The sequence below is a fragment of the Nycticebus coucang genome, chromosome 5 (genome assembly GCF_027406575.1).
Source record: "Nycticebus coucang isolate mNycCou1 chromosome 5, mNycCou1.pri, whole genome shotgun sequence".
In the NCBI taxonomy this organism is placed as follows: domain Eukaryota; kingdom Metazoa; phylum Chordata; class Mammalia; order Primates; family Lorisidae; genus Nycticebus; species Nycticebus coucang.
Genome location: NC_069784.1, coordinates 23,102,305 through 23,122,973, shown reverse-complemented (window position 1 = coordinate 23,122,973; position 20,669 = coordinate 23,102,305). Strand labels below are relative to the sequence as shown.

Sequence of the window (20,669 nt, the reverse complement as noted above, 5' to 3'; positions counted from 1 at the left end):
TTACTTAGCCTTAGCAAAGTAAAAGGCTGGGCATGGGGGCTCACACATTTAATATAGTGAGTGCTACCTCACCTCTGCAAAAAATAAGAAAAATTAGCCTGGCATAGTGGCACAAGCCTGTAGTCCCAGCTACTTGGAAAGCTGAGGTGGGAGGATCATTTGAACTCAGGAGTTTGAGGTTATAATAGCTAGGATCGGGCCACTGCACTCCAGCCTGGGCAGCAGAGAAAGACCCTGTCTCTAAAAAAAGAAAAGAAAAGAAAAGAAAACATCCTACCATTAGTGACAACATGGGTGAACCTAGAGGACATTATGTTAAGGGAATAAGCCACACAGAGGCAAACGCACACACTTCATACTAATTTATATGTATGATATTTTTTTAAAAGGAGCATATGTGGAGAGTAAAATGGTGGTTAGAGGAGATAGGAAGACAGAGGTCAAAGCTGCAGTTACGTAGAATGAGTAAATCTAGAGATCTAACATCGAGCATAAAGCCTGTAGTTAATAATATTACACTGTATACTAGAAATTTGCTAAAAGAGTAGATTTCAGGTGCTTATATCAACAAAAAAAGTATATGAGATGATGGATATGTTAATTTTCTTCAACGTAGTAATCATTTCACTGTGTATATCAAAGCATCATGTTGTATAGCTTATAATTAAAAAAAATCAAACACACAGGCAAGCAGCAGACTCCCTTCAAAGTCGGATCTCTCCCGTGCATCTTCGTCACCTAATTAAGTGACAAGTAGGCCACCCTCTGGTTGGGAAGGGGTGACAAGATGATTTCTGCCTCATGCATTGTAATTCTCTTAAAAACTACCCGAGGGGGCTTAGGCAGCTGACTATGTGAAGTGAATAAAGAAAAGGTACCCCCTTAAAAAACAAAATACAAAGTACCTTGTTCTTGATGTATCACATTCCACCATTAGAGATATTTAACTTAGAGATTTTTAATTATTTGTATTTTATCTATTGTAATTAACTGTAGTTATTTATCCCTTAATATGAATGAGAGTCATATTTTGTTCCTGAAAAACAATTTTTTATTTTTATTTTTTAAACAGAGCCTCAAGCTGTTGCCCTGGGTAGTGTCGTGGCGTCAGAGCTCACAGCAACCTCCAACTCCTGGGCTCAAGTAAGTCTCCTGCTTCCACCTCCCAAGTAGCTGGGACTACAGGTGCTCGCCACAACACCCAGGTATTTTTTGGTTGCACCCATCATTGTTGTTTGGGGGGCCCAGGCTGGATTCGAACCCGCCAGCTCAGGTGTATGTGGCTGGGGCCTTAGCCGCCTGAGCCACAGGCGCCAAGCCCTGAAAAAATTTTTGATCAGAAGGAAAGGAGAGTTCTGAGGAATTAGCAATAGGAGCTCTGAAGGTAAACATGGTTAAACTCATGGTTTTTTTTTTTTTTTTTGAGACAGAGTCTCATGTGTCACCCAGGCTAGAGTGCCATGGTGTCAGTCTAGCTCAGAGCAACCTCAAACTCCCTGGGTTCAAGTGATCTTCCTGCCTCAGTCTCATGAGCAGCTGGGACAACAGGCTAATTTTTCTATTCTTAGGAGTGCTAGGTTGCTCAGGTTGGTCTCCTGAGCTCCAGGTACCCTCTGGCCCTGGCCTCTTAGCCTACTAGGATTACAGAGATGAGCCACTGTGTGCAGCCTAAACTCATAATTTTGTTTACGGTTATCCTTCACTGTGATCCTCACGTGTGAAAAATCAATTTAGGTAAATTGTTTTAGGAGAAAAAACTCCTTCCAAGGACTACAATTTCATGAAAGAAAAAGTGATTTTTCTTTTTTTAGAGACAGGGCACTCTGTCACCCAGGTGGGAGTAGTGTGATTACAGCTTACCTCTTGGCCTCAAGTGATGGTCTGGTCTGAGCTTCCAAGCAGCTGGGACTGCCAGTGTGTGCCACAAGGCCGAGATAATTGTTTTTATTTTCTGTAGAGATGAGTCTCATTATGTTGTCCAGGCTGATCTTGAACACTGTCTCAAGTGATCTTCTTGCCTCAAACTCCCAAAGTGCTGGGATTATAAGCATGAACACTCACAAATGGCCCAGAGTAATTTTGGATACATTATTTTTCTGTTTAAAAAATGTTTTGATAGGACAAATTAAAAACACACAAAGGAGTAAAGAGGTGCAATGAACACCAGTATACCCATCGGCAAGATTCAACAACTATCGAGAGATGGGCATATCTGTTTTATTGATTCTTTTTTTTTTTTTTTTTTCTTTGAGACAGAGTTTCACTCTGTTGCTCTGGGTAGAATGCTGTGGCATCATAGCTCACAAAAACCTCATACTCTTGGGCTTGAGCAATCCTCTTGCCTCAGCCTCCCAAGTAGCTGGCACTATAGGTGTACACCACAACGCCTGGCTTAGTTTTTATATTTTTAGTAGAGATGGGGTTTCACTCTTGCTCAGACTGGTATCCAGCTCCTGAGCTTGAGCAATCCCCTCACCTCAGCCTCCCAGAGTGCTAGTATTACAGGTGTGAGCCACCACACCTGGCCTTGGATGTTCTTAATGCTTGTAGATGTTTATCCATGTCTGGGCATTGAAAAGTTACATATTTATTCTAGTCTTTGAAGTCCTGGTTTATCTCAACCTGCCCTTCTTAAGATAGCCTTCTAGGTATTCAAAGGGAATTGAGTGTTGTGATCTTTGGTCACTGCAGCAACTGCAGCACTGAAGATGCCCCAAGCCTGGTAATGCCATGACTCTTGCAGACTCCTAGTGGTGCTGCCTTGGTGGACTTGGGTAAGATGCAGGAGAATTCCCTGGATTGCCAGGCAAACTGTCACTCTTCTCCCTCACTTTCTACGCTTTGCTGTTGGAGTTGGAGGAAGAGTGATGTGGGCCCTCCCTTGTGGCCACCAGTACCAGGTCACACCTTAAGCCAACCCAGTTGCATCCAAAGCCCATGGGGACTGTTGCCTGGATACCTCCCATGTTCATTCAAAGCCCAGGGGCTCTTTAGTCAGCAGGTGGTGAATGCTGTCAGAACAGGGTCCTTCCCTTCAGTGCCCTGTATTTCCTAATGGCCCACAGTGGGTGTAGAAATGCCATTTAAGAACTAAGGCTTGGAATCGGGGCCTTTAGGTGTTTGCGTGGTATTTTATTTTATTGTGGCTGAGCTTGTACTTAAGTTCCAAAATAAAGTCCTCTAAATACTTCCCTCTCCTTTCCCTAAGCAGAAAAAGCTTCTCCCTGAGCTGCACTGCCTCAACATGGGGGAGGGATGACACAGGCACTGGCTCGGCCACCACCCCTGGGTCACACGCACCCCAAGTCCACTGGCTCCAAGTCTACAGAGGCAGGAACTGCCCAAGGACTGCAGCCTTTGTGGCCTGATTGCCTTACCCATTTGTTTCATGCTCCAGGCAACTTCGGTTGCAGCCAATTCATCCAAATGCGTATGAATTTTATCCCAATCTAATGTCAATTTCTGGCTAATTTTTGTAAATTCCACCAAACCAGCTTCCATGGGTAGATGAAAATTACCTGTGGGGGGGCAGCGCCTGTGGCTCAGTGTGTAGGGCGCCGGCCCCATATACCGAGGGTGGCCGGTTCAAACCCGGCCCCAGCTGAACTGCAACCAAAAAATAGCCGGGCGTTGTGGCGGGCGCCTGTAGTCCCAGCTACTCGGGAGGCTGAGGCAAGAGAATCGCTTAAGCCCAGGAGTTGGAGGTTGCTGTGAGCTGGGTGAGGCCACGGCACTCTACTGAGGGCCATAAAGTGAGACTCTGTCTCTAAAAAAAAAAAAAGAAAAGAAAATTACCTGTGGGGAACACCGCTCTGCAGTCTCCCTAAGTACGCTCTGTATAGGCACCCCAGAGCTTTCGCTACGTTGATGCGTATGGTACTGGCAAAAAAATGGGGGGGTTCATAATTTGGGATATAAACAAACATAAACTTAACTTCTACCTTGGTGAAGGGTCAACATACAGCCTGGAAGCCTGGAAGCCTGTAACCCCTGCCAAGTCAGGTCACCATGTTCAGGGTGTTTGGGTACCAGAGCAGCACCAGCTGCAAAGGGACCTCTGAAAAGAAGGCGTCTAGTTTAAAAGTGCCAAGATGGAGAGACCGGGCACACGCTCCTGGGGAAATCAGGATCTGTGAGCACTTCCCGCAGGATGTCACTTGCCTCAGGATTTCATTCCAGGTATTCTTTTTGGAATAGGGGTCATCTTGGGTCCCAAGCACTGGCTGCGTTAACAAAAGGAATTTCCCAGCCAATGGGATCTGCTGTTCTGACTTGCAGAGAACATGGAAGGTAACTCTGCCACAACCCGGGCGATGGTGTCAAAGGATGGGACCTACTCCCAGGTGGTTTTTTCCCTTTCGCTTTCACCAACAACCCAGTTAAAAAGATTGCTGCCTGAAGCAGGAGCTTGAGGGCTGGTTTCACTGGTTTTCCTCTCCAACTGTTGGCAGGGTTGGCCTGGTGGGTTGAGCCTGTCAGCCCAAGCTGGAGCGAGGGCAGCAGGTCACTGGCACGGGCTCACCCCCTCCAAGATGATCATGATCCGGGCTCTGAGCCTGTCTGCTGCCGGGAGTGGTTGGCCACCACTGGAGGGTAAAAGGACTTGATTGCCTCCAGGGCGATTCCACACTCTCTCACCTCCACCTTAGAGTCCAGAGCCACTAAGCCCACTTCTAGGTAGATGCAGGGTAGCCTGGATCTGGGGACAGCCTCTGGTGTACACCCCGCCCCCACTTTTAAATGCTTTTTCAGTTTGCACATAATGAACTCTCAGAGGCAACTGTGGATAATGGGATAATCTTTAAAATCAGAAAAACCAAAGATAGTAAATTTGGTAACAGGAGAATTAGAATCATATCAACAATCTTTTCTCTTCTTTTTTTGGCAAACATCTTGCTTTGGGCATATTGCTTAATAAATTATTCTCACATAATTTCTGAGATGTATAATGTATACCTAGTGGGGATATATGAATTTGAATAGATGAATGTTAATTACAACTTATTAATTTAGGTGCTATTACTAGTAATGTTTACTTACTGTGATCTGTTTTGGCAGTAGGTCAATTTCATCTATAATACTTTGCCTACACATTGATTTCGATGGAGACAATAATACTTCCCTAGCCTAAGAGGCTTCACTTATGGCACCCTTGAGTCTTTATGTCTGTTACAAGTAGTTTTCCATATCCATTGAAAATTAGAGTACATTTATTATGATGGACCAGAATTCCATGTCAGGTTTGACTCATAGTCTTAACATTAGTCTGCAGGAATCTGTCCAAACTGACACAAGCATCAACAACAACAAACCTTAAAAATCACCTTCGTCAGTAACAGGTTTTCATTAAAATAAGTCAGGATTACTTTATTGTGTCCACACCCACAGTCAGCAAGCTCTATTTCTTTTTTTTTTGTAGAGACAGAGTCTCACTTTATGGCCCTCGGTAGAGTGCCGTGGCCTCACACAGCTCACAGCAACCTCCAACTCCTGGGCTTAAGCGATTCTCTTGCCTCAGCCTCCCGTGTAGCTGGGACTACAGGCGCCCGCCACAACGCCCGGCTATTTTTTGGTTGCAGTTTGGCCGGGGCTGGGCTTGAACCTGCCACCCTCGGTATATGGGGCCAGCGCCCTACCAACTGAGCCACAGGCGCCACCCCAGCAAGCTCTATTTCTTTATTGCTGCCCTTTGGAAATGATCCGGAGGGAAGCACAAAGTTGGCGTGAAGCTGGCTCGGCACCTGTGGCTCAAGAGGCTAAGGCGCCAGCCACATACACCTGAGCTAGCAGGTTCGAATCCAGCCTGAGCCCGCCAAACAACAATGACAGCTGCAACCAAAAAAAAAAAATAGCCAGGCGTTGTGGCGGGTGCCTGTAGTCCCAGCTACTTGGGAGGCTGAGGCAAGAGAATCGCTTGAGCCCAGGAGTTGGAGGTTGCTGTGAGCTGTGATGCCACAGCTTTCTATCCGGAGTGACAGCTTGAGACTGTCTCAAAAAAAAAAAAAAAGTTGGCGTGAAGCTTTCTTCTATACCTTGTAGCATGTGTAACTCTGACAGTGCTGTATAGAATATTCCTATATTTGTTAATTGCTAATGTGAATTCCTTTTTCCATAATTAAAGGTCAAAGTTGCAGGCTTCTGAGAGATGTTTCTATCTATTGAAAAACACCAGGTCACTGCTGAAACAGGAAGAGTGGAGGATACCAAAGTCTGTTAAATGGAGTGTGATATTAAGTGGAAAGATCATGGGCTTTGCAGTTAGATGGATTTAGGTCACATCCTGGCATCAGCACTTACAATGGCGCATTGGCAAAATTATTGGTTAAATCTCGTTTTTACCTCTACAGATTGGTTACACTCCTACCTTTCAATGTTATACGAGGGGCCAGTATAATGTATATAAAAAATTGTGCTTGTATTCTCAATACAAGTTGCTACGATACAATAATGAGAATTCTATTTTTTTTTTTTTTTGCAGTTTTTGGCCGGGGCTGGGTTTGAACCCGCCACCTCTGGCGTATGGGGCCAGCACCCTACTCCTTTGAGTCACAGGCGCTGCCTATAATGAGAATTCTTAAGGACATTCCACTCTTCTGTCACTATTAGAACAATGCTTAATGAGGGAAGCATTCGTTTCACCATTGTAGAGCTTGTATGGAAACACACTGTAGTCTCTAAGGTGCTATAATTTGGCAACGTTACTGGCTGGCTTCCATGTCAAAGGAGAGACACCCAAGAGAATAAGTAGTAGTCCCTTGAGCTGGTATTGTTTTCTATACTGCAGCTCTTCCCCAATCTTACTAGTAATGTTTATTTCTACTGTTGAGCCCTTATTTAACTGCATTATGTGTTTGCTTCCTCAGAGAAACTTTCATGTTGCCATGCCTTATATGTATAGGGTGGGCATAAAGTTTGTGTACAATTTAAAACAGTTTAACATAGTGGTGGCTCACACCTGTAATCCTAGCACTTTGAGAGGCCTAGGAGGGTGGATTGCCTGAGCTCGGGAGTTTGAGACCAGCTTGAGCAAGAGGGAGATCCTATTTCTAAAAAACAGCTGGGCATAGGGTGGTGCCTGTGGCTCAGTCAGTAAGGCGCCGGCCCCATATACCCAGGGTGGTGGGTTCAAACCCGGCCCCAGCCAAACTGCAACCAAAAAATAGCCGGGCGTTGTGGCGGGCGCCTGTAGTCCCAGCTACTCGGGAGGCTGAGGCAGGAGAATCGCCTAAGCCCAGGAGTTGGAGGTTGCTGTGAGCTGTGTGAGGCCACGGCACTCTACGGAGGGCCATAAAGTGAGACTCTGTCTCTACAAAAAAGAAAAACAAAAACAGCTGGGCATTGTGGTCGGTGCCTATAGTTTCAGCTACCTGGGAGGCTAAGGCAAGCGGATCTCTTGAGCCCAAGAGTTTGAGATTGTTGTAAGTTATGATACCATGGCACTCTACTAAGGGTGACAAAGTGAGACTCTCAAAAAAATAAAAATTATTGTCTCAAAAAATAAATAATTTAACATAGTAACTTGTACACAAACTTTATGTCTACCCTTTATATTTATGTGTGTGTGTGTATATATATATATATATTTTTTTTTTTTGAGACAGAGTCTCATTTTGTCATACTGGGGTTGAGTGCCATGGCATCATCGTAGCTCACAGCAACCTCAAACTCCTAGGCTCGTGATCCTCATGCCTCAGCCTCCAAGTAGCTGAGACTACATGTTCCTGTCATAAGGCCCAGTTAGTTTGTCTATTTTTGGTAGCGATGGGATCTTGCTCTTGCTCAGGTTGGTCTTGAACTCATGAGCTCAGGCAAACCACCTGAGCCTCAGCCTCCCAGAGTGGTAGGATAATAGGTGTGAGGCCCAACATACCAGTTTTAAAAAACAACTTAATCTTCCTAGTATAAACGGTAATTATGGTCAATTTTAAGTATGCATATTCATGTAGTTATATTTGCCTGCAAGCTGATAGATATACTATAAATCCAATAGTTGTGATGCTGAAATTTTTAATGATTATAAAATAGTAAAAAAAAAAAAAAAAAGAAAAAAGAACTTTTGAACAATGAAATGAAAATTTATACCATGGCAGGTTTGCCTTTTAATATGGCACAACTAATCTTTAATATACATTTGTAAAAGGCACCATATGTTAACAGAGTAAAGAAAGCAAGAAACGAAAACTGAGCCATTTTCCCCAACTTCCTTCACATACAAGTATATACATTTTAAGGCAGATGCTTTTCTGTGCAAAAATACAACAGAAGAAAATCGACATTATATGTTCACACATTCTAAGATTTTTTTCCATACCATTTGTTAGGATATTTATGATAAAGCATATTAAAACAGGGTTTTCCCAATATAATGTAAAGAAGTTGATGAACAATTTTTAAAAATCATTTAGAGATTTCATTACAGACTCCTCACAAAAGATAAAGAAGAGTCATTCTTTTTTCCTTGTTTCTTCTTTTAGAAATGTCCATATCAATTTGTTCACTATGTCAGGTTGGTCTTGCTGAAGCCAATGACTAGCTTCTGACAAAATAGTTAGCCTGAAATAGTTTTTAACATAAATCTTTGTAACTTCAGCCATCTCTACTTCCATAAACGCGTCTTTCTCTCCCCACAGTAGCAGTGTTGGAGTGGTCACCATGTGGTGTTTGAGAGGCAGGCAGCTATAAAAACAAAACACAGGACTTTGAGAGTCATTGCAAAAGTTAAGATAACATTTTTCCATAATGTTCCATTAGGCCTTCTCAAAGGGGGCAATACTGCCTCCAAATGGGCAAAAATTGGTTCTTGGGAAGGTGAAAAAAACCTTAGTCTTTATGTATATAAAGCATGGCTATACATACAGTATATAAACAGATATTAAAATTAGGAAAAAATGCCTAAAAAGGCTTCTTAGGGAAATGATAATGAAGAAATGGTTGTGAAACACTGCATAGGCAATCAACCAGTACAATAAAAAAATTTAAAGGCTATTTAAGAAAAGATCTAATAAAATTTTAAATTGAGTGAGCTTAGCAAAATTATAATGAAGGCTATAAATTAAATATGGAATTCATTACTATGAGGAATACTTTTCTTTAAAAAGATACCAGAGTTTTTGAATTGGTGTGATGAAAGACAGCTTTACGTTGTGTTACTGTTTAAATATATTTTAAATTGGCCAGGCTCAGTGGCTCATGCCTGTAATCCTAGCACTGTGGGAGGCCGAGATGGGCGGATTGCTTGAGCTCAGGAGTTTGAGACTAGCCTGAGCAAAAGCAAGACCCCGTCTCTAAAAATAGCTGGGTGTTGTGGCAGGCTCCTGTAGTCCAGCTACTTGGGAAGCTGAGACCAGAGACACCTGAACCCAGAAGTCTGAGGTTACTGTGAGCTATGACGCCACAGCACTCTATGGAGGGCAACATAGTGAGACTCTGTCTTAAAAATTTTTTTTTGTTAAATTGTTCTTGGGTAATAGATGTATTTTATGTGAAAATTGGAGCTAAAAAATGAGAAAATACAATATTATGTATACTGTATTTATTTTCCAAGAATATTCTTTTTAAAACATAAAGTTTTTTTTTTCTTTTTGATTGGTTTTGTTTTGTGACAGGGCCTTGCTGTGTTGCCCAAGCTAGACTGCAGTGATGACATCGTAGCTCACTGCAACTTCAAAGTCCTGGGCTCATGTGATCCTCTCACCTCAGCCTCCCAAGTAACTGGAACAATGGGAGCAGGCCACCAAGCTTGGCTAATTTTTCAAAAAAAATTTTTTTGTAGAGTCAGGATCTTGCTATGTTGCTCAGGCTTAAAACATAAAGTTTTTATTGTGTATTTTCTTAAATACAGAAAAATATAAAAATAAAATCACAGTCTGGGTATGGTGGCTAATGCCTGTAATCTCAGTAGTCTTAGGAGGTCAATGTAGGAGGGTTGCTTGACTCAAAAGTTTGAGTTTGCAGCAAGCTATGATGACACTACCACACTCTTGTACTCTACCCAGGGAGACAGACCAAGATTTTGTCTCAAAAAAAAAAAAAAAAGAATTATTCCATCATCAAAAAATATTCTTTTGGTCATTTTCTATGCATTTTCTTTTCTTCTTTCCTTTTTTTTTTAGACAGAGTCTCACTTTGTAACACTGGGTAGAGTGCTGTGGCATCATAGCTCACAGCAACCTCAAACTCCTGGGCTCAAGCCTTTCTCTTGCCTCAGCCTCCCGAATAGCTAAGATTACAGTTGCCCACCACCACGCCCAGCTAGTTTTAGAGATAGGGTCTCTTCTCACTCTAGCTCAAGCTGGTCTGGAACTTCTGAGCTCAAGTAATCCACCTGCCCCAGCCTCCCAGAGTGCTGGGATTATAGGCATGCCTAGCCTCTTGGTTCAATTTTTTAATACATGCTGAATTCAGTTTGATAATATTATATTTTGAATTTGTGGATATATACTTATCACTTAACCTGTAATTTGCCTGTTTTATACAATTCTTGTCTTGTTTGATATGAAAGTTATATTAATCTCATAAAATGAGCTAAATATATCTTCTTTTAGTAATGTCTGCAAGAGTCTATTTAAGAGTGGGCTTTTCTGTGGTAGAACTTACCAGGAGAACCAACTAGGCTTGGGTGTGTACGGGGGTGTATTTGTGTATTTTTGCAGAAGTGCTTTAAATTAATACTCCAAGTTCTTTTTTTTTAGAGATAGAGTCTCACTTTCGCCCTTGCCATGGTGTCACAGCTCACAGCAACCTCCAGCTCTTGGGTGTAGGTGATTCTCTTGCCTCAGCCTCCCGAGTAGCTGGGACTACAGGCACCCGCCACAATGCCCAGCTATTTTTTGTTGCAGTTTGGCAGGGGCCAGGTTCAAACCCACCACCCTTGGATATGGGGCCGGCGCCCTACTCACTGAGCCACAGGCACTACCCAATACTCCAAGCTCTTTAACAGCTATAAGTCTATTTCAGTTTTTTAATTCTTCATGAGTCGTTTTTAGATGTTGTGTTTTTCTCAAAAAGTACCCATTCTGTCAAAATTCTAAATTGATTTAGCTAAAATCTTATATTTTAATATCTGTTATATTTGTAGTTATGTTTACTGTTTTCTGATTCCTAATATTATCTTTTTTTATTTTTTTGAGACTGAGTCTTGCTCTGTGGTTAGAATACGGTGGCCTCATTACAGCTCACTGCAACTCCTGGGCTCACGTGATCCTCCTGCCTCAACCTTTCAAGTACCTGGGACAACAGGCATGCACCAGCCTGCATGCCTAATTTCTCTGTTTTTGGTAGAGATGGGGTCTCTCTATTACTCAGGCTGGTGTCGAACTCCTGGCCTCAAGTGATCTCCCGGCCTGGGCTTCCCAAGTTTGGTGCCAGGATCATAGGTGGGGTCTACCTATCTTAACAGTTTTCAAAGAATCTGGTTTTGGTTTAATCACTCGTCTCTACTGTGTCTTTGTTCCTCTTGTATTCATTTTTGCTTTTTATCTATTTTAAATTATCTTCCTCCTAATTTATTTTTGTTTACATGTTGTTCTGTTTCTAACTCCTTGAATTGAACTCTTAGCTCACTAATTTTCAATCCACTTTTCTAATGTAAGCATATAAAGCTGTGTATTTCTTCTTAAGTATTGTTTTTAACTGTGTATCACGTTTTGTTTGTGTTTTAATGATAGTTATTAATTTGTTTATTGAACAAATGCTTGTTTAAGTTTCCAGTCCTCAACTAGGGTATGTTAACTCTTTCCATAGCACCAGGTTTGAGTTTTTAAGGAAAAAACTATTCTGATAAATACAGTCAAGGATGGCTCGGTGCCAGCGGCTAGGGCACCATCCACATATTCTGGAGGTGACGGGTTTGAATCCAGCCCAGGCCTGCCAAACAACAATGACAACTACAACCAAAAAATAGCGGGGTGTTGTGGCAGGCGCCTGTAGTCCCAGCTACTCGGCACTCTACCCAAGGTGACATACTGAGACTCTGTCTCAAAAAAAAAAAAAAAAAAAAAATACAGTCAAGATATTAAATCTTTTTTTATGATATATCTAAATTGGATAGGGTCAGTGATCAGCAATAGTGGAGTTGAGAAATAAATAACCTTGCACATGTTTTGATACCATCATTTTTTCCTATGTTTTTACTAATTTCCCTTACAATTTTTTTTTTTAAAGAAATGAGGTCTCACTCTGTCACCCAGTCTGGAGTGCACTGGTGTGAACATAGCTCACTGCAGTCTCGAACTCTTTGGTTCAGCGATTATCTTGCCTCAGCCTCTGAAGCAACTGGGATCCTGGGTGTGCCACCACACCCAGCTATTGTTGTGATTTTTTTTTTTTTTATCCATGAGTTATATTGTAAGTGTTTTTCAAATTTCTGAATATATCAAGTTTTCTAAGAAAGTTGTTGTTAATTTCCAATGGTAATGTGCTCAGAGAAGATAATATATTAGTACTTATTTTTCTGTAACAGTGAAGACTTGCTTTGTAGTCCATTATGTAATCAGTTTTTGTAAACACCCTTTATGAAACTGAAAACAATCTGTGTTTTTTAATTGCTGGGTGCAGAATTCTAGAACTGTTCATCAGATCAAAGATAGCAACAGAGTTTTTCAAATCTTCTATACCCTTATCAATTTTTTTCTGCTTAATTGATCAGCTTCTGAGAGAGGTGCGTTAGGATTCTCCTACAGTAATTGTGGATTTGTCCATTTTTCCCGATAAGTCTGTGAATTTTTGCTTTATTATTTGATGGTTCATTATAGGTTTAGACTTATTTTTTGGCAGTGCAGGTCCTAGAGCTAGTCTTATTCCTAGTTTACCCAGGTTCCTCAGTTCCTTAGTTTGGAGAGTTCTGGGATGAGGCTGTGGTTGTTCCAGGGAAGCTCAGGGTAGTGAATGAGGGCTATTTTCCCCACCTGTGTATAATGTAATATACTTATTTGTAGGGTTAATACATGTCACATAGCTCTTTTTAATGATGTACTTGGCTTTGCCTACCTATGAAAAGCTGTTCATGGCTCGGCACCTGTAGCAGTGGTTATGGTGCCAGCCACACACCAAGGCTGGCGGGTTCAAATCAACCAGCTAAACAACAACTGCAACAAAAAATAGCCAGGTGTTGTGGCGGGCGCCTATAGTCCCAGCTACTTGGGAGGCTGAGGCAAGAGAATGGCTCAAGCCTAAGAGTTTGACCCCATGGCACCGAGGATGACATAGTGAGACTCAAAAAAAAGAAAAGAAAAGCTTTTCATAGAGGGGTCAGTTGAGCTTTCAGAGGTCTGATCCGTCCTTCACTCAACTAGATTTAACCTACAACAATCTAGTTTAACACTCTGTCCTTTGCTTTTGTAACTGAGTTTTGAGCTTCATAGCCTTGCTATCCCCTGCCCCCATGTGCTAATCAACAGGTTCTAGTACTTACTCTTGGGAATACAGGTCTTGCTAATTAACAATTGTTAGTAAAAGAACCTCAGAAAGATAAGAGTATTTTTCCCTCTTTCCTTATAGCTACTTGAAAACATGGTTTTGCCTCTCACAGCTAGCACTGATAAAAAGATACATTGAGAACATTAAAAAAAAAAACAAAAAAACCCAAAAACTAGCATCTTTATTTCCTGTCCAAAATGGAGACTTTTTTTGACAAATGTAAAAATGTGTCATTCTCTCTATTCAAATGTTTTTTGTTAAAAAAACCCCCAAACAATGGCTCGGCACCTATGGCTCAAGTGGCTAAGGCGCCAGCCACATACACCTGAGTTAGCGGGTTCAAATCCAGCCCGGGCCGGCCAAACAACAATGACAGCTGCAACCAAAAAATAGCCGGGTGTTGTGGTGGACGCCTGTAGTCCCAGCTACTTGGGAAGTGAAGGCAGGAGAGTCGCTTGAGCCCAGAAGTTGGAGGTTGCTATGAGCTGTGATGCCACAGCACTCTACCCAGGACAATAGCTTGAGGCTCTGTCTCAGAACAAAACAAAACAAAAAAACCCAAACAAAAAGAAAATATGAACTTCAGGCATTGTTGCTATATCCTATAAAATGTAACCTGTAGCCTCTGTAATCTCTGCCTTTCAGATCATTGCCTTGCTTCATGAATTGTTACCTACAAATACCATTTAAATTAATAGCTCTACTTTTCCAAAGATACATGTATTTATAAGTTTGTTGTCGTTGTTAGTCAAAATAGGTTTGGATTTACCCCTTTGCCCCTCGTTCATATGATCCTCATGACCTCCCTTGGATTCCACATTTAAACAGAATTTGAGAGATTTCATTTTATTTAAACCAATATCTGCTACACCTTTTTTTCATCCTCTTTCAACCATTTTGCATCCTTATGTTTTGTGACTATGTAAATGCCACATAGATGGATTTTTTTTTAATTCTCTGTTTTTTTACTGGCAATATTAACACACACATGGGATCGTGCTCACTGACATACAGAAATTGTTTTTGTAATCTTATTTTATGCTTTCTATTTACCTTGCTTAGCTTTTTTTCCTCCTTTCCTGCCTTCTTTTGAATGGTAGTTTTCTTGTTCTCTTCTATTGGTTTGAAAATAATACCATTCCATTTCTATTATTTTCCCTGAAGAAAACATTCTTAGCACATATGTATGTAAATACATAAAGCATATACACATACATATATATAATATAAATTCTATCCTCCATATCAAATATAACCTGTTTTTTATTATTTCTATGAGCTACATAATGGATAATTTTTTCAGATCTATCTTCCAACTCACAATTCTTTTTAGTTCGCCTGATCTGCCACTTAACTCATGTCAGGTATGGACTTTCAGATTTCAACGAGCCTATATTTCCTCTTATAGGAGTTCTTTCAGTTCTTTTTCAGCTCTATCCAGTCTGCTTTATATTATCATTTTTTACCATATTTTTATTCTTTCATATGTTTAATGATTAAACATACCTTATAGTCTCTGCTATTTCTATACTTTGAAATTTGTTGGAGTTCTGCTGTAATCGTATTCTGACTCTCACGGACAGTGGATTGACGTCTTTTGTAATTTGTATTAGGGACTCATCTTTGGGGAGTTTGGGAGGCATACTGTGAGGTCTGAATTGAGATGTATCCCACAGAGAGGTTTTGTCTTTGTTTTTTTCAGGCTTCCTGAGGTGTGTCAGCAGCCAAAGACCCAGTTAACATATCACTTCTGCCCCAAGGATTCTGGTGTCACAGAGGTAGCATATAGTCAAACCTCTTCAAGGACAGCCGTGTGGTTGCTGATTTAACCTTTGTCCCCAAACTGAGAAATCTTTGTGTCTTACCTTTCACTCCATACTTGCTCTCTGGACAGTATCTCCTGAAGTCAAAGCTTTAGTCAGCTCTTTGTCAGGGACTCCAGATTTCCTATAGCTTCATACCAGATTCTCTGCTCTGTGCTCCAGACCCTACTAAGCAACTGCCTATTTGACTATCTAAACCGCCACTCAAAACTCATCTAGTCTAAAAGCAATAAAATTCATAACTTTTCCCTCAAAATTAGTCCTCTTCTAGTGTTTTCTATCTCAGTGAATGGCGTGACTGTCCATACTGTTGTGTATGCGAGAAATCCAGGAGACACCTTTAACATCCCTCTTCTTATCCCCCCTCCAACCCATCCCCTCTTAAGTATCTCTTAAATCCACCCACTTTCAGCTGGGTGTGATGGTGCATGCCTGTGACCCAGCTTCTTCAGAGGCTGAAGGAGGATTTCTGGAAGCCAGAGTTTGAGGCCAGCCTAGACAATGTAATGAGACCTCATCTCTTAAAAAAAGAAACCTACCGGGCGTCGCCTGTGGCTCAGTGAGTAGGGCGCCGGCCCCATATACCGAGGGTGGTGGGTTCAAACCCAGCCCCAGCCAAACTGCAACAAAAAAATAGCCGGGCGTTGTGGCGGGTGCCTGTAGTCCCAGCTACTTGGGAGGCCGAGGCAAGAGAATCGAGTAAGCCCAAGAGTTAGAGGTTGCTGTGAGCCGTGTGACGCCACGGCACTCTACCGAGGGCGGTACAGTGAGACTCTGTCTCTACAAAAAAAAAAAAAGAAAGAAACCTACCCACTTTCTCCATCTCTGCTGTTTTCAGACCAGTTGTTCAAGCTATTATCATCTGTAGCCTGGATTGCTGCAGTTTTCTAACACTTGTTCAAGTCTCCTCCAATATATTCTCTATATTATAGCCTGAGTGACTTATCCAAATACACGTTGCATTTATTTTTCTTTTCTACTTGATACTCGCATTCACTGGCCTCAAATTTGTGGCGTGGCTTCGCATGGCCAGCTGCTGCCTACCTCTGAACCCATCCAAATTTCACTCTCTTCTTTTCCCCCTGACTTTCTGGGCTCCAGGCACACTGGCCTTAATTCTGCTGCTTGAAGCCCCAACTCTCCATCTCCCCACACAGCTGAGGTATTACTGCTCCCTTCTTCTGGAAAGCTAGTCCTCTGGTCCTCATTTTTGCCTATCAATATCTATCTCATCTTTCATTTCTTTGTTCAAACACCATTTCCTCAGTTCGCATCACTTTATTTTAAAGCATTTCTATTAGTTTACATCGTTCACTCATTACTGTGGTTACTTCCTAAATATCTATTTCCTCTACTAGACAAGTTTTGTGAAATCAGGAGCTTTGCCTAGCTTTTCTTATTACTGTATCTTGAGTACTAACATAGCCTAGAACATCGAAAGTGTTTACTAAATATTTCTTAAAAAAATAAATGATCGTTAAAAATATGACTTTAAAAGCCCCCTAAAAATATATGTCTACTGAAAACAATACAAAGGAAGTGAATAAGTGTCTAGAGCTATGGATAAAACAAGTGTCAGCTATATGGGCGATGCTTTATATTATTCTCTTTGCTTTTCCATATATTTGAAATTGCTCATGAAAAATATTATGCAACTTACCAAACAAGTGAAAATACTTTGTCTTAGAATAGGGGGTGAACTTAATCTTAAACTAAAATATTGTCTCTTTAGGACAAGACTGAAATATTTTCCTTAAATAGAAAGGGATTCTACTGACCTGAAGATATTTCGGTAATGGTTAATTGGACCACATAATGCTCCAGGCTGAGAAAAGACATAAACATAAGCTTCAAGATCTTCGGTTGTTAATTGACGTCCTTTTCTTCCAATGCCTGTGCTAGGACTGGTAAACAGCTGTTTCAAAGCCTAATTTAGTGAAAAGAGAATAATTAAAACTTTTTATTTAGCTAATAACAAACTAAATCTTTGGCTTTTGAGAGGGGATGGTGGTCATTGTGCAGTGACAACTCTAGCCAAGTTGAGGACCTCATTATTTACAAACTTATACATTAAATACATTTCTGTGTTCTTGGCTTTACTTTGGATATTTTTCCTTTCTAATCCCCCATGCCCACTGCACCTTTATGAGAAGCAGCCTATCTTCTTGGTGTCCATTCATATAAGTTTTAACATTTTTCTTCATTTTTCAGTTTTATTTCTTACAAATGGACTTTAATTAAAATATTTTTCATTAATAATAATAATATATTATTTATTTGACTTACCTTGAAATCATTTATTGAGAACATAAATTCTGGGAACCGTGGTATTTGGAAGAAGTAGTAATAGCTGGATTTGAATAGTTGGGCAGGGTGTCGTAAAATATATTCTGCAATTAAAATGCCACGTTAGACTTATCCAAGGGGTATAAATTACTTACTATTGGAAGAACTTCTCTTTATTTTCTTTCTTTTTTTTTTTGAGACAGAGTCTCACTCTATCACCCAGGCTAGAGTGCAGTGGCATCATCATAGCTCACAGCAACCTAGAACTACTAGGCTCAAGAGATCCTCTTGCCTCAGCCTCTCGAGTAGCTAGCTGGGACTACAGGTGTGTACCATCACATCTAGATAATTTTTTCTATTTTTAGTAGAGACAGGATCTCACTCTTGCTCAGGCTGGTCTCAACTTCTGACCTCAAGCAATTCTCTTGCCTCAACCTCCCAGAGTGCTAGGATTATAGGTGTGAGTCCCCAGGCCTGGCCAGAACTTCTTTTTAGGTCAATTTCACTTTAAGATGATCCCATAAAAGAATTCATAAGTAAGGTTTATTTGGAACAATTTCTATGTTCTTATGTTTTCACTTTAAGATGATCCCGTAAAAGAATTCATAAGTAAGGTTTATTTGGAACAATTTCTATGTTCTTATGTTTTATTATGGTATTTCTGATATTTGAAAAATTTATAGCACTTTAGATAAAACCAAAGCTCCATTTTATGATGTCTTAACTCAGAAGGCAACAGGAAGCCCAAACAACATGCTTTTCCTCCAAGGTCATTATGAGTGACCAGTGACCTAACACTTTTTTCTAGGAATACATAGTGATGTAATTTTTTGTTGCTTGAAAGATTTTCCTTACAGACTGATTAAAATTGAACACCTATTCATTTGACCTCAAAAAGAATGGAAGTATTTCCTATAAATTCATTCAAATTACCTAGAAAACAGCTTCATTCAATGAATATTTGAGTAGCTACTGTGTGCCAGGGGATTTAGCAGTGAAAAGGTTCGTACAAATGAGGGACTTACACATTAAGTAACAAAGACTTAAGAGATGGTTGTAGGCTCGACGTCTGTAGCTTAGTGGTTAGGGCACTGGCCACGTACACCAGGGCTGGTGGGTTTAAACCTGGCCTGGGCCTGCTAAACAAACAAACAAACAATAACAACAACAACAACAAAAATAGCTGCGTGTTGTGGCGAGGAGCCTCTAGTCCCAGCTGCTAGGGAGGCTGAGGCAAGAGGATCGCTTGAGCCCAAGAGTTTGAGGTTACTGTGAGATATGACGTCACAGAACTCTGCAGAGGGCAACAAAGTGAGACCTTCACACAAAAAAAAAAAAAAGAAAAAGATAAAGATATCACTGTAGAGAGCAATAGTACCATAAAGAAAATAAAACGGCTCAGTACTCTTAGCACAGTGGTTACGGCGCTGGCCACATGTCCTGAAGCTGGTGGGTTCAAACCTGGCCCAGGCCTGCTAAACAACAATGACAACTGCAACAAAAAAATACCCAGGCATTGTGGCGGATGCCTGCAGTCCTAGCTACTTGGGAGGCTGAGGCAAGAGAATCGTTTAAGCCTAAGAGTTAGAGTTGCTATGAGCTGTGATGCCACGGCACTCTACCAAGGGTGGCATAGTGAGACTCTGTCTCAAAAAAGAAAAAAGAAAAGAAAACAAGGTAATCTAATTGAGAATGATGGGTGGGGTGGGGTGGAAGGACTATTATTTAACAGAGGTTGTCAGAGAAGGCCTCTCAAGGTCATGATATGTACCCTGAGTCTAGAATGATAAGAGGAAGTCAGCCATGCAAAGATTTAGGAAGAGCATCTAGGAATAGCAAGTACGCCCTGGGCTTAGCATGTCCAAGAAGCAGAAGGCAGGTCAGTGTGGCAGGTGTATAGTGGCTGAGAAGAAGATGGTGTAAAGAGGCCAGGTTCAGTAATTCACATCTGTAAATTCAGCACTTTTGGAGGTCAAGATGGAGGAATGTTTGAGCCCAGGTGCTTGAGACCATCCTGGGCAACATAGCAAGAATCCCACCTCTGCCAAAAAACTTAAAAACAGCTGGGCATGGTGGTGTGCAGCAATAGTCTCAGTCACTCAGGAGGCTGAGGCAGGAGGATCACTTGAGCCCAGGAGTGTGAAGGTACAAAGAGCTAAGATGACACCACTGTTCTCTAGCCTGCATGACACAGTGAGGCCCTGTCTCAAAAAAAAAAAAAAAAATGTATTCACCCCTGCTTCGAGAAATATCAATACAACTAAGGGTGCTGGGGCCCAGGAGTTCGAGGCTGCAGTGAGCTGTCATGGCGCGACTATACTCCAAGCCTGGGCAACAGAGAAAGATCCTATCTCTAAAACAAACAATTAAAAAAATACAATTAATGGAAAAATATAGACTTGTTACTTGAAAACCACATATTGATAGAGACCCAACAGTGTTGAAAGTATTATTGATAAAACAGTTACAGAACATTCCAAGTTTTTGTTTCTTTTCCTGACAGCACCAATTATAACTTGTCCATATAGCATCACCACCAAAATCACATTTACTATAGGGTTCTGATCAGCTAAACAAGCATGGAGTATGACTTGTGTTGCCTAATTCAACTGAGAAAAAGATAATGAATCCCAGTACGTTTGTATCCTAATCATGTATCCTATTCTACCTCAAAAGTAATAAGTCAACTGAATATGTATCTACACTTATATACTTACTCATACACTTATATATTTATGTAGTCAAGATCCCTTTCTTCTTTGTTTAATTTTGAGGAAGAAATAGGAATATGGTGTCCTGAATTTTTTGTTTCTTTGAGGGCTGCTGCGGGTAGTAGCAGTACTTGAACCTCAGAAAACTTAAAAGGGTAATTACAAAAGGTGAAATTATAACTGTGCCAAAACCAAATAAAAATTTCCCTAGCCATGGTTCACAGGTCTTTAATCACTACCAAGTTTTTAAGAGTTCCCTTCAAGGTAGAGGTTCACCCAAGTGTAGTTCATGTGAATCTCTGGGGATCTCCGAGACCCTTTTAAGGTATCCAGGAGGTCCAAGCTATTTCATAACAATACTAAGTTATTCTTTGCTTTTTTCTCATTATGTTGATATTTGCACTGAGGGTACAAAAGCAACAATGCTTTAGCA

General features: G+C 41.0%; 1 protein-coding gene across 2 annotated transcripts in view; it reads right to left on the bottom strand.

The window, feature by feature from the left end:
• Nucleotides 1-8,012: 8,012 nt before the first annotated feature.
• Nucleotides 8,013-20,669, bottom strand: part of EPHX4 (epoxide hydrolase 4) — a 35,318-nt gene continuing 22,661 nt past the window's right edge. Inside the window, exons 5-7 of one of the 2 annotated variants that reach the window (XM_053591520.1) lie at nt 17,526-17,629; nt 17,018-17,166; nt 8,013-8,676 (exon numbers count right to left, since the gene is read on the bottom strand). In XM_053591520.1, the coding sequence (XP_053447495.1) occupies nt 8,445-8,676; nt 17,018-17,166; nt 17,526-17,629 (485 nt within the window). In that variant the 3' untranslated portion in view covers nt 8,013-8,444. The remainder of the gene's footprint in view (nt 8,677-17,017; nt 17,167-17,525; nt 17,630-20,669) is intronic. The other variant, XM_053591522.1, reaches the window with a different exon arrangement.